Source organism: Nasonia vitripennis, chromosome 2 (genome assembly GCF_009193385.2).
Source record: "Nasonia vitripennis strain AsymCx chromosome 2, Nvit_psr_1.1, whole genome shotgun sequence".
In the NCBI taxonomy this organism is placed as follows: domain Eukaryota; kingdom Metazoa; phylum Arthropoda; class Insecta; order Hymenoptera; family Pteromalidae; genus Nasonia; species Nasonia vitripennis.
In genome coordinates, this window is record NC_045758.1 from 6,045,001 (window position 1) to 6,059,414 (window position 14,414).

The 14,414-nt window shown below is 48.4% G+C and overlaps 1 protein-coding gene across 10 annotated transcripts in view; it reads right to left on the reverse strand.

The window, feature by feature from the left end:
- LOC100122454 overlaps nucleotides 1-14,414 on the reverse strand; it is a 206,622-nt gene that overhangs the window by 47,767 nt on the left and 144,441 nt on the right. For all 10 annotated transcript variants that reach the window (XM_031923872.2, XM_031923867.1, XM_031923866.1 and 7 more), the window contains one exon: nucleotides 1,977-2,071. In XM_031923872.2, the coding sequence (XP_031779732.1) occupies nucleotides 1,977-2,071 (95 nt within the window). The remainder of the gene's footprint in view (nucleotides 1-1,976; nucleotides 2,072-14,414) is intronic.

Here is a 14,414-nt window from a genome sequence, read left to right on the forward strand (position 1 = left end):
CACTGTCGTCTTGACTCTCTTTATTATAGATATCTCTACGTGTACGTTCGCTATAGCGTGGGACTTTCTAAAAGCCCTGTGTGTCATTCTACGAAAATTATACACAGCGGCTTAAAATTATATATGCATGAAAGATTCATGCGGAGCGGCCGGTAATTTTAATCGACACTCCGGGAAGAGCTTCGTTGGATATGCAATTCCATATAACGTCTTCATCGCCGCCGTCGTCGTCGCCGTCGTCGTTTTAATTAAAAGCCGGAATATAGATCGCCCGAATCAATTAATCATCTCCCCGCAGACGCACGCACTCGATAATTTTCAGAAGAAAACTAGATCTTAATATTGTTCGGGCTACAAATCAAGACACGCGCGCGCGACTGTACATTTCCCCCTCTCAGCTGCTTCATTCAGCGATTTTCGAGACAGCGAGTCGAGTCGTCGGTCCCCCAGGCCATAACTCATAGCCAATCCGAAAACTGACTTCCAAGCCCTTATCGAAAAGTGCAAAAAAATACGTGCGTGAGTATACATATACCCGACACGCAATATCGAGCAATTAATTTATCGCCGAAAAATCAGTGTAATACCCGTCCTCGTCATAGCTATATATACGCTTGCGCGACCCCGTGCCATAAATAAGCTCCGACTGTATATACTATACACTATACCCCGAGAGTGAAAGAAGGAGATCGCTATCTTCGGCATACAAACAGAGATGCATCATCCCCCGGCGGCAGCGCGGAGCAGAGGGTTATATACTTTCTCGCCCGCGGCGAGGATCAGGGGACGGGGGCGCGCGGCGTCGGCGCGTTATCCCGGAAAAGCGCGGCGTAACCTCTTTCTTGCTCCAAGTGAGAGAGGGTCGTTCGTTTAGGAATCATGACGCGGCGCGCTCGCGGCCGGCCGAATGGAAATTAAAATGAGTGAGCTCGAGAGAGGGTGAGCTCTTCGCGCGGTGCATTATGTTGCCGAAAGAGGGCCGTTTATCTCTCGGCTATTGTAGCGCGCGTTGCTTTCTTCTATTCGCAATAGTATACAGCCAAGAGAAACAAAGCGGTTTTGGACTGGCCTGCTTTTCCCAATAGCTTGAACTCTATAGTTTACTGGCTGGTGACGATAGGTGGCGCATAAGCGTTTTTCCATTTCCCTCGTTATATTTAGGCGCGCGCGCAGTGTTGATATAGAGCAGTGGTATTTCTGCCAAAACGTTAGCCCTCTCGGGTCTGCTGCTTAGGCCACTCGTGCTATAACTGCTCGAGTTATCATGTATAATATAGGACGAATGGCAGGTTTTACAAGGCAATTAAAAACATAGCAAAAAAAAACTTGCATTTCAATATAATCAATCATCCACTCGCAAAATTAACCCCGTAAAGCTGGTATCTCCGCGAAAAGCAGCAAAGAGCCGAGATAAAGTCAAAGCGCGAAATAAAGAGCGGGAAAAGTCGAGTCGCGCTATTAACGTTGTAGAAACCTGGCAAGCAGCGCGCCAGTAGTACATCTCCTTATACGCGCAAGAACTCTCTCCACCCCCTTCACGCCGGTGACATATTGTTTCCATTCCGCGCCGGTCCCGGCGCTAAAGCACAATAAAAAACCGGCATAAATATCTCGAGATATCGCGAGCGGGCGGCCCGTAAAATGCGCGCAAGCTTGCCGCGTGCGCCTCTAATTTGTCTGAGTGGCTTTTTCGGAAGCAGCGGCTGCAAAGATTTCGATACTCGCAGCCGCCTCTACGTGTACACGATACTCGAGAGTTTCTTGCCGAGTTCGCGTGTGTGCGATTTCCTCTCGTTTTTGCCGCTGAGCCCTATACTGCCGCTGCTGCTGCTCTTGTTCGGACTAATTAGTAGCAAGATGAAGAATTATTTATGCGGGGATCATACATCTCGTGGAGATTATACGCGCTGTATACTCGAGGATGTTTATCGCTATAAAGCCTTTGCTGAACTGAGATGATAGTTGTTGATACTTACAGCGTGATGGGTTCCTCTGGGCTGGGCGGCGCAGCGCAAATGGACGTGTTCGTGAGGTGTCGCGACGTACCGGGGGATCTGCCTCGGTCATCGACCTGAAAAAAAAACATCGGATCCGTCAACAACAATGCATGTTTATATGATAAGAATTCGCAAATCCATGCACTGCGCTTTATTATTCTCTCGAGTATTCATGAAACTCCGATATTCCGCTGTTCGAAGCCATAAAGCTCCGCGCGAGTATACAATGTACGCCCGCGAGATTTTATCTTCTTCGACCAATAAAATCGTTAAATATCTCCGAAAACTGTAGAAAGAGTCGCGACAGGCGCGAAGCAGACAGCTCTCTCTCTCTCTCTCTCTCTCTCTCTCTCTCTCTCTCTCTCTCTCTCTCTATATATATATATATATATATATATATATATATATATATATATATATATATATATATATATATTCCTCGCGCTGCGAGCGAACACGAAAGGATTAAACACACTTCCAGAGCGCGCAATGATTTACGAGGGAAGCGGTCTGAATTACTGCGCAAAGTTTTTATGGCTGCCGAATGCGCGCACGAATGTCGAATAGAGAAAGTGAGCGAGAGAGGGATAAAAAGAGCGTCAGTTTATGTCCCTAGACCGAGCCTGTAGTCCTGCAGTCGCTAGGAAAATCATGGAGATTCGAAAAATAATATCAACATTTTTATGGAGCCCTATCTGGAGAGGTGACATTGACATCTTTTGTTTTGAATTGCAAATCATTTATTAATTAAGGTCTATAATTTATAGAGAAAGATCGTCGCTCGATTGCTGGCTAGTTACGTTGTAAAACCCGCAATTCGAGGTCAGCATTCGTTATTTTTTCACAGCTGATTCAATCGGGCGAAAATAGCCCGAACGAAGTAAGCAGTAGAGAGAGAAGCGAGGGTCGATCTCGCTTCGGTTATTGGAGGAGGACGTCGTAGTCGTCGGTCTACGACTGTAATATCGAGGAAAGGGCCACTCTTAACGAGCCACTGAGTCGTATAAATTTTATTGCCATTTCATAATTCCTTCGCGCCCGGCGCATAGAGCGGCGAACAATAAGCGCGAGTGCCATTCTCAGATATTATCGCCGCGTGCCGATGTATAAACTCACGCCGTAGCTGTACACAGGACGAAAATCCTTTGTTTTTCCTATCCCGATCGCAATTTTCTCTGAATAATATTATATCAATTGACGGCATTTTTCAATCTTCCCGCGCGCTGCACACAGCTTCTGATCTAATCTGCGTATTCGTTAAAAAGATAGAATGAGAAAGTCGCGCGGGAGAGAGAAAGAAAGAGAGAAAGCGTGATTTACATTCCTTCGTCTCGACAACATAAAAATTCCGCAGCGATAACTTCCTTTGTTCCTCCCTCTGCGGTGTGCTCCTGTACATAGCTATATATAAAAGGAAGCTCGGACGAGTTGTGCGGGCGAGAGCCTGCGGGGTGCCGACGTTCTGTGTGCGTGTGTGCGTGTGTGTGTGTATATATATATATATATATATACGTGTACGCATCGCGGCGTTGCGGCTTGACTAGTTTTCAGGCTTATATTACATTTTTTTAGCCTTGATTAAAGCCGATCTACCTCGAGGTATTCCCGTATTTACTCGGCTTTCTTGCGGCGATACACCTGCTAAGGCCGCGAGTCGAGATTGTAATCCGACTCCGGCGCGGGGATATTAAAAAAAAATTAACAACCCCCTCTGGAAAAAGAAATTAATAACTTTCTAGCACAGGAGTAACGTTTTCCGAAATTTTCAACTGACACTGAATGTTTCAAACGTGTAGAGGGCTTGAAAAATATTCGAAAAATTTTAATTAGCTCGCTTCGAAATAACGACGGCGAAAAGCCAAACGGAAAAAGACGTCATCGCGCGCGCGAGCACGGTTTTAAGCGATCTCTCTCACTCGGCGCGAGTAAAAAGAGCAAAAAAGTGCATTCCGTAAAAGGATCTACTCTGTTTCTCTCCCTTTTCTCCCGTACACACGTATATATACAGCGGCCGACTCGGTGGACGTGTATATCAGCCGGGGATCGAAATGTAATTAAGAGGGCAAATAATCCGTGCCGAACAAACTCCCCTCTCTCTCTCTCTCTCTCTCTCTCTCTCTCTCTCTCTCTCTCTCTCTCTCTCTCTCTCTCTCTCTCTCTCTCTCTCTCTCTCTCTCTCTCTCTCTTGGATCAAAGAACGCGAAAGGCAATAGAGTGAAGGGGGGCAACCAGCACTACCACAAGCTACCGCGCTGCGGAGTTAAAAAGTAACCGTGTCCCTCTCGCGCACATACGTATTCGGACTGAAAGAGTCGGAGACGTGTCGACGGAGCGAGTGAGTCCGTATACTCTCCCTCGATAAATATTTCCGTCAAGTGACCAGGAGGGCTCTGTGCGGATCGGAATTCAAAGGTGGATTCGAGTCTAGTCTCTCTCTCTCTCTCTCTCTCTCTCTCTCTCTCTCTCTCTCTCTCTCTCTCTCTCTCTCTCTCTCTCTCTCTCTCTCTCTCTCTCTCCGCTGCTTTTTGCTCGAGAGCAGATAAGGTCCAGGGGATCGCCGCGGCGGTAGCGGCAAAGTGAGTTACGGATAGTGGCCTGATGTACCAGACTGGACCTGCATGAAGATGACTCCGCGCTGTTTTTGTTTTTTGTTTCATGGCCAACTGCAAATAGACCTGGGTTTGCAGAGCGAGCAGCAGCTAAGATGGAAGCGACAATGGAAACGTCAAAGGCGAAAATACAAGCAAAGGAAGAGAGGGAAACTTATGTACAAAGAGAGACTTGCAGTCGACGAGCGAGCGAGCAAGCAAGCGGAGGAAAAAGATAGGAGAAGAGAGAGAGAGAGAGAGGGAGACCGGAGGGGGCGACTCGCTCGGCCAGTATATTTGCGTTAGGTTACGTAGTTGCGCGTTTAATCAGCCATGTACGTCGTCGGCCCGGCGCAAAGAGAGCCGGCGAAAGCGAGGACAAACCAGAGGGAAAGAGAAGCCAGATGCGTTTGAAGGAGCAAGAAGACATACACACACACCGACGACGACGACGTAGTAGACGAAGGAAAAAGACCTTTGCCGACGAGCCAAAAAGGACAGCGTTTATTGCTACGGGTACACTTCTATCTTCTCGTTTGTCCAAAAAAAAAACGAGAGGAGCGAGAGCTCGGCACAGATTCCCCGGTGTGTTTTGCAAGAGAATGTTTTCCTCGGATGCTGTCCCGTCCTCGGGAAGAAAGGATGCGCCCTGGCTACTCTCGGCGGCTTTCTTTATGTACTGCTCGGTATGCTGCTACTGCCAGCCCTTTAAAGACAGCGGAGAGGACGGGATAAAAAGAATCCGCTTTAAGTAAAATTCAAGTATACAAACGTTTCGACTCGTGTCCTCTTTTCCATCTCGTCCAGCTTCTGGTATACACACAATTATCCTCTTTAAATCGAGCCTTCGATTAAAAAGCAATATCGAGGAACAGCTTTGGAATTTCTTTGTTTTGCTCGAGTGCGTATACGCGGGGGAGGCGATACGTCAAACGGCTGATCGAGGCGCGCATTGCAAACGTATTTTACGTGTCGTGAGGATGACGTTAATCAAGAATCATAAATGATGAAGGAGGAGAAAGGGACGAAGGAAGGAAGGGCGAAACGGCGGCGCCTTCGAGGCGTCGATGCCGTGACAGATTGCCCCCCAGTATTTTCCACCACATACATCATCGGTATAGTACCCGCCAGTAGCGAGCTGCACAGCCTTTAGTTCTACTCCGATGCCCGCAGTTATCGACTCGCCTAATTGACATCGCATCCATCCTATGGACCAACGCGCCCTCACTCGCGGCGAAATTTGCTTTCTCCAAAACGTAGATATAAGATTTGTAAGGTTATGATTGTTATGTTCGAGTAATAAAAATATAATCGAGTGAAAAATTGAAATTACCTAATGGTCGCATTATATACTTACGGCAACTCTCTCGGACAGCTGAGACCTTCGATCCGTCAATCTCTCGAAAGTTGTGACGCCCGGCCGATATTACTTATTTAGCGAGAGATGCCGTTGGCTGATGCTACTCGAGGATAAAGTTGTCATTGCCGGGGCGGGGACGGCTCGGCAACTCTCTATTCATCGATTTTTCTACTCTCCTGAATTGTTAATGCCCAGCCGGGCGAATTCTCCCCGTAGTCCATTCTCCTGGCGCCGAGGAGGAAATGAATTTGTCAACGAGATTCTCGCGAGCAGAAATCCAGAAATCGCCCTATTGTGCTTTGCCTCGCGATGGGAGAATCGGACGAATTCTATTTGAGAGAGAGAGAGAGAGAGAGAGAGAGAGAGAGAGAGCTGGGATTCAGCCGGAGGCTGCGAACCTCCAGAGCCGCCGCAGCGCGATGAGAGAAGCGAGCAGAGATGACTACTACGATGCTACACTAATGATAGCCGAGCATTGTGTGCTGCAACACCCCGAGAGTCTCCAATTTTCAAAGTTTGCCAATGCAGAGAATTGAAACGAATCGATTTCGGAAAAAGCCGCACGGCTAATGAGATGATTGTATTTTCTACGCCGTAGTTGAGAGATCAATTTATAACCGTTGGCTTATTGTCTCGACTACATAATTCAAAGGGAAAAAATGTTCCACAGCCATTAACATTTCCTCTGCCTCACAATTCAATCCTTTCCATTGTCGGCATAAAAAGCCGCGCGCGCGGCGTGTATATATTTCCCGTGTACAACCCTAAGGATTCCCCCGTAGCAGCGCAACTAAAGAGAGCTAAAGCAGTCGACGTGGCCGGCAAGGGCTTCAAAATTTTCAGCAAATTAAATACCGACGATAGTGGTTACCCCTTAGGTCCGGCCTAAGCCCAATAACTCATAGACGGAATGCGAAAGGGTGAACCCAGCCGCGGCTTTTTCTCTCGTTTCTTTTTTATTCTCCGCTGCCGCGCGCGTAACAAGTCTCGAAGCCGCTAAAAAGGGCGAGCGCCGCTGCCGACGTTATAACCGAGAGGGCAAGGCTGCGCTGCTGGAAAAATAACAGCAGCGACGGCGGCGTCTGTTTATCTTGAGATTTGTAGCCGCCTGTTCTCGATATTTATTGGCTTCGCCAGAGGAGAGAGAGAGAGAGAGAGAGAGTCTAGTGCCTTTCCGCAAGGTCTGACGGACCGTTAAATTTTATTATGCTTTTCGCCTTTTTTCGCCACTTTTGCGCTCTACGTAACGGCCGGGATTACGAACGATTTCATTTCGTACATTATACGCGGCTTTTATGCTTATTCGAGGATGCGTGCGTGTAACCCATAGAAGTTAAATTTTTCTCGTACATAAAAAATGATTCAGCTCGCGCATATCGACGCGTCTGCAAATCGCAAATCGAGAGAGTGGAAGGTTCGGTGTATATATAGCATGGAACGTGTTGCGGCGAAAGGCGCTAACCCGCGCGCCTCATTATCTTAACAAATCTAATCTCGCGGTGGGTGTTTATAAATGTCTTGTTTTCCGCAGAGAGTAAAGGAGAGGGCGAGGCTTTGGCTTACCTCATCCTCTCATCTTTAACGAGAGAAAGCAGCAGCGGCAGAGGCGGTAGTAGCAGAGAGAGAGAGAGAGAGAGAGAGAGAGAGAGAGAGAGAGAGAGAGAGAGAGAGAAAGAGAGAGAGAGAGAGAGAGCAGCTCCTTACTGCTATATAGGGAAGCTTCTAAGCATTCGCGAAATCCCGACTAAAAACGGCTCGTGACGCCGCCGAGATTTATGGGATTAATATTCCGATGAATCTCCCACGAGAGTTTATCAAACAAAAATTTAATCTTTGCCAGCAGCTCCGATTGAAATTTAAAATCCGTTTAAAATCCACGACGCGTGAAATTTTAGCTACTGCTTCGAGACCAAGATTTCGAGAATCCCCGCGCGTTTGTTTAGGACGTACACACAGCTAGTTTCGAGAGGCGGCAAATCGTAAGCAGACGAGCTCGAGGCGGCGAGTATGAGGTACAGAGCTATGTGTGTGTGTGTGTGTGTTGGTGCGCTTAGGCGGCGAAATGCTCGCTATATAGTGCGGAGCGGAGCCGACGGTCCCGGCAGTTATTACCGTTAGGATGAGACGGGCGCCTCTTGCCGCAAACTAGACGGGCGTAATCCCTCAAGAGCAATAATAAGAATCCTTTCCCCGTCAAATTGCCCTCAACGCTCCGCGCGCGCGTATAGATGTATTAATGCGCGCTGACCTGTTTTCCACTGTAACTCTGTCTTGCTTATGTATTTCTCTCACCGTGCGGAGGCTTTTTTTCATTTCAATAATCGATGGATTTTTCTACTGTGTATCGTAGGTATATTTTTAATTAGCCGCTGCATAAGGGTGTTAATTATTAAAGAACGACGCTTTGATCGGGAAATTGTTTCGATGAATTAAAGATTAATCCGGAGGAAGTATAATATTCCGCATAAAAATACTATCTAGAGCTGTAAGGTAGTAGACTCATCATAGTTTGCGTATACTTATATAATATAGGCAACGATTAAGTAATATAAGTACGCGATAAATTATTAACATGTATTAATTTATCGGACTGTTGCGAGTCCATCCAAAACAATTTTGGAAGATAGGTGGCGCGTAGACGCTTTGCGAATTTCTATCATCAATATTTGCGAGTAGAATGTATATAGAGGTGTGCTGCGCCGATATACCAAAACAGCCTTTTCAGACCTGCTTGAACCATTCATGCTATAACTGCCTGCAAGTTTATTATTTTTCAAATATTAAAATCTCGCAGAGATTTAGAAGACAGCGCGAACGAGATTGCGTACGCCTCCATGAAAAAAGTATAGTATGTAGTCCTCGCTCGTCAAGACTCAATCAAATCGGAGGGTGCAAAGTGTATGACGAGCAGTGGCAATACGCGCATGACTCTCTCTCCCGGTTAAATCGAGAAACGACGCCCGGGATTCGAAATTCCTTGTGGTCGCGTATATGTACGCTCTGCTCTGCTTTCTTACGCACACACACTCGCACGCGCGAGGCTCGTCTTGGGCGTAATTTGCACACAAAGTGCCGTGCATCCGCGGATGCGGTGCTGCGCCCAGGGATATTATGCTAACGTCCCATGCATAAAGGTTAGGGAGCTTTCCTCGCTCTCTCTCTCACACACACACACACACACACACGCGCGCGCAGGACTTCTCTCATCCACGTGGTATACAGTCCAATTCGGCTTTCGGGTGTATACTATCTACTTTCCTCGATTGTTTCGAAGAGAGAAAAATAAAAATAAAATTAACCATGCAGCCTCGCGAGGATAAATTAACCATAGCAAATCGAGCTTTCACTAGCAGAGGCGAAAGTGAAAACTCGCTTGATTTACGTCTTCGTCCCCCGGCAAAGTACTTTCGTTCTTCAACTCACGACTTGACAAACTTTAGCAGCAGTAGCGGCTGCGTCGCGCGCATGTGAGCGAAAGTTGCCTCGAGTCAACGAGAAATAAAGAACGCGACGGATTTCGGCTGCTTCGTTTTCTTTTTTTTCTCTCTCTCTCGTTCTTATCCGCGTCTCTGGAAGCCTGCGTACATACACATCCCTCGCGCGCGCGCGCGCGCAAGCGGGCACAGGAGGGAAAGCCAGTCTGCGTTCCATTAAATGCTACTTTATCTCGCTCGGGCGGAGGAGGGCACAAAGCCGGGGACAGGTGTTCGCGAGGTTGCGCGCGAGGCCCTCGATGCGGCTGAGTGCCTGCGACAGACGCCCCGATAAAAATTATACGAGGCTCGCGCGCAGAATTCCTTCAATAATAAAGGGATCTTCGTTATGGCCTGAAAGAGAGCCGCCGCACGGCGGCTGTGTGTGCGTTGCGCCGGTTTTTAATGAAGGAAACTTTTTTCTTGTATTTAATTTTGCTTAACGGCGCGTGAATTTACGGCGGCCCTGCGTTAAGTTATTAACTCGGCGGGAAGCGCGGAGCTTTGGGCGTGTATTTGAAAAATTCAATTTTGTTTTATGTAAGCGAGAAAATAGTATACGCATATAGCAATAACGATATCTAGGAGACACGGGGATTGACTAGAAATGGCTTGATATGGAAGAAGCCCACTAGACGTAAATTTTCACGAGTCGTCCTCGGATATGTACGGTACATAAACAAAAACTGAAAGATATAGAGGGGGCATCATCACAGTCTTATACTGAAATCGAAAGAAAAGCGTCGGGAGAGAGGAGGAAACGGCCTAATTCAATTACATCACCGCGCGGATGATTCGACCGCGGGTGGAGTTCTTATATGCATGACTAACAACCCGCGCCGCCGACTCGAAACCTCTGCGAGACCATCATTTCCTCTCTCTCTCTCTCTCTCTCTCTCTCTCTCTCTCTTCCTTCCGCGCTAATAAAAAACCCGTCACGTAGATCCATGAGACTCGAGAGAGCGAGAGAGAGGCAAAGAATACTGATTCATTATACAATCTGGGTCGAGTGATTAGCATGCAACTCCGACGTCGACGTCGTCGTTGTGCTGCCGCTGTCGGTCCCTCCTCTCGGCTCGCGCAGCTTCTAAATAATGTAAGGCGCGCCGGCACCGCAGAGGCTCCCGCGAGTACAAGACCACCGGCGACGAGGCTGCGGACTACGAGAGATCCCGCGAACGTGATGCTACCTTCGCGTTGACAAAAGTACGTGCGGCTTGGCTTTTCCCAGTCAGTTGATTCTGCTCTCGTTATATAGAGCGTAATGTATATACGTATAAGTGTGTAGGAGAGAAAAAGAGTGAGGGAGATTTGACATTCATCGTTCTGGAATCATCGGGGGACAAGCAATTTCAATTAAAAACGTAGCTTAAAAGCCTTCCGGCCAGTCGCTCGAAAGTATGGGGGAGAGGGTGTCGATTAAAAGAGTATCAGAAATCCGAGCACTCAAAGCCGTTATTTCTCTAATGCCGATTCGTGTGCCGCTAGCGAAAGAAGAGGAAGTGGAAGAAGAAGGAAGGCCCGAGAGATAAAACATTTTTAATATAATTAAGTGGAAATCTCTGCGGCGACCCCTCTTCCTGTGCCTTCGCCTCTCTCTCCTACGCGCGATGTAAGAAGGGTTGTACTCGGGGCTTTCTCTCTCTCTCTCTCGCTCCTGCCTCCAGGGCATGTTAATGCACTCCGAGATCTTAGCACTTACACTCCAACACGCCGAGAGACGACGAGGACGAGGACTATCCTTCGCCCTGCTCTCATTTTCTGCGCCTTCTCTCAGTCATTCTCTTATTTCTTGCTTCTTTGCCGCCGCCTTTGTCCCCGTCAGTGCCGCTGCTGCTGCTGGTGTTCCGTCAGGCGTTTTCTCTTTCTCTCAAACTACCCCTGCCAGTGAGTGAGAGAGAGAGGCGCCTCCAGAGGGCTTTTACGAACGACGCCTTAAATCCGGATCTCTTTGCCGCGCGTAACCCTCGACCATTCTTCCTCTCGGGGCTTTCCGAGGTGCCGCGATTTCCACCGCTTCGCTCGCGGAATGCGTGAAGGACTGCTTCCGGAAAGACAAAGAGCAAGAGAGAGAGAGAGAGAGAGAGAGAGAGAGAGAGAGAGAGAGAGAGGTAAAAATAGAGCAGAGGGGCGAGAGAGAGAGAGAGAAAGGCTCGACTGTTTTTCCGAAAAACACTCGCTGCTTATGAACTCTCGTCGCGCGGAAGCCTTTAATTCACTTCTGTCGCCCTCTCGCAGTGAGCTGTTTATTGCTGTTTCTTGCATTCTCGTTATTGGCAGGAAATTAAATTCGCGATCGCCGGATTAAGGGCTCCCGAATTCTAATCAAATTTAAACCCGCTCTCGCTCCTGCATCGACCATTTGTTTACTACTGCTCCCAATTCTCCAAGATTATACAAAAGACTCGCGATTTTCCCTTTGCTCCTCGAGAATTAATTACCATTCCGTACTCCGGTCCTTCGTTATACGTGCTCGTCAAGTCGAATCAGTGAAAATTTTTACTTCCTCCTTTCTCTCTTTTTCTCAAGAGATGCAAATGTTTTCCCCATTCCTGCGCTCGCTCGCGCGCCTTTTTAAGCAAGAGTCGAGGAAGAATGGCTCGCGGCATTCGTAAGTGGATCGGGAGTGCGAGGCAGCCGCACGAAAAGAAATCTTAATTAACGAGCTCATTGTTTCGTCTCGTGGAAGCCGAGAGAGACGTCGGAAAATTCGACGAACCACGTCGGGGGATGAAGAGCGCGTCTATACGGACGTAAGAAAGCGACGACAGGCGGGCGAGCGGCCATGCGTGCGAACATCCGCCGAGACGAACGAGAGAGTCTGAATAAAAAGGGGACGAGTGAATAGTGCCGAGAGAGATCCGATGATGGGTTTAACTGGGGAACCATGTTCACGAGAGTTTTCTTTGCCCTCTGCGGCTTAATAGGTTTAAGCTCGGAACGACACACATGGGTCATTTCTCGGACGCCGTGTGTACATGCGGAGCTTTTATACCACCGGTTTTTTTTCAAGCTTCGTTTGAGTCACTGATGCGTTTAGCGGACATATGGCAGGCTTTTCCCGTGATTCCCGCTAAATAATTCGGCACAAACGAAAGCGAAATCAAACAACGATTATTCCGTCGATCCTATCAGTCGGCTATTAAGCTCCAAAGCTCAAAAGCGAAAACACACAGCTCGTCCTCTCGCTCTCTATCCATTACGTCAATCATGCGATCAGCGCCGCACACTATCCAAATGAAATCGATCGCCGATGACGACACGGGCTCCATTCCTCCCTCGCCTGCAGTTCATCACTCCGACACGTCTGTTGCGTCAAGCGATGATTAACACATACGCGCGCGTGTGTCGCTGCGGCGACAAAAGCAGCATACGCGTGTATACGTGCGTGAGCTGCAGGTGCGTGATGCGGGGGAGCAGCGGCAGCAGCAACCCTCAACAGGTGGTCACTCCCGAGCTCGTGGCCAGCCATCCATCAAGGGCTTTGTGCGCCGATAGGCCGCCGGCGGAGCGCCGGAGATACGGCTACTCTTTGCGAAAGAGTCGGGATACTCGGTTCTTTTTTTTTCTGCAGCCACCTGCTGTGGTCCGTGTATATGCTCCGCTCGAGTGAATTTTAAAGACCCGATTGTCGGGCTGCCGTGTGATTTATCGAACAGAACACGCTTGTACTTCCCGTGAATATTATACACTCGTATCAACGTTCTCGACGTTATAAGCATTCCGCACTCGCGCTCATCGCAGAAAAAGAAGCACACGAAGCTCGAGCCGGCAACAGTCGAACTAAATTAACTGCAAAAACCCAACGCGCGCAGTCTAAAAAAAAGCCCATGCTCGCCCGATCGCGTTCAGACATTTCTATAAATAAGAGAAAAAAGCATCGAGCGGCAGGTGCCGCGAGCACAACAGTTTCCGAGCGCTTCTATTTTTTGTTTCTCCCAGCAAATATAACCAGCAGCAGCGAGGGAAAAGACCTAGGACAACGGCCGGTCAAAAGGGACGCGCGGACAAATGGACGGATCGGGAGCGCGCCGGAGGAAAGTGCGCTCTCGGCCGTTTTTGCGCTGTAGCTTTCTCTCCCTCTCTCTGTCGTCAATCGAGTGATTCCAGAAGCTCTTTTTTGCGCTCACGCGCGCGACGCACACAATGCTGCGCCGTTCCATTTATTTCGCGCAGTCGCTCGCGGCGCTGCGCGCACGGACGGATTGCAGTAGCAGCACTGGATTCTTTCTTTCTCTCTCTCTCTCTCTCTCTCTCTCTCCCATATGCACGTATGAACGAGCGCGTATTTATCTGCGCGCACGTCCATTCGTTTGAACGCTGCCTACTCGTCTTTTTGCCGCGCGTGTATATGCGTGCGCAGCCTTTGTTCTCTTATAATAGGCGCGCTGCACGTACGCGCGTATACGCGTTTTTTGCGAATCGAAGAATTATGGATGTTGCGCTTGTCAATATTGCGCTAAGAAACGAAGAGAGAGAGAGAGAGAGAGAGAGAGAGAGAGAGAGAGAGAGAGAGCTTTCGATTCGAAAGCTTCCAGGGTGTTTACGCGCCGGAAATTCAATGCGTTATACGCGTGCATCGAACTCTTACTTCTGCTTTAAGCTTGATTGATTTAAATTATCAGTGTAAAAGTGCTGACTTTCAGCTGGCTCTCTGATGAATATCCATAAGCATGATGAATGCACAAAGTGACTCACGAAAGGACGGACGACTGTACGCGGGTCGATGCTTATTAGTAAACCGGGATCGTCCCGTCCATTACGCATTCCGATTTTCCACGATAAGCGCGTCTCTCTCTCTCTCTCTCTCTCTCTATATATATATATATATATATATATATATATATATATATATCTGCTTGCCGTCGTCGCGTCGCAGCCGAAGATTGAGCATCGCCGAGGAGAACGGTCTAGCACGTACGCGACGAACGGCTGCTTTCGCTGCTCGGCTTTAAGGCAAGGGGCGCGCGTTATGTACGTGCAATCGGGTATCGAC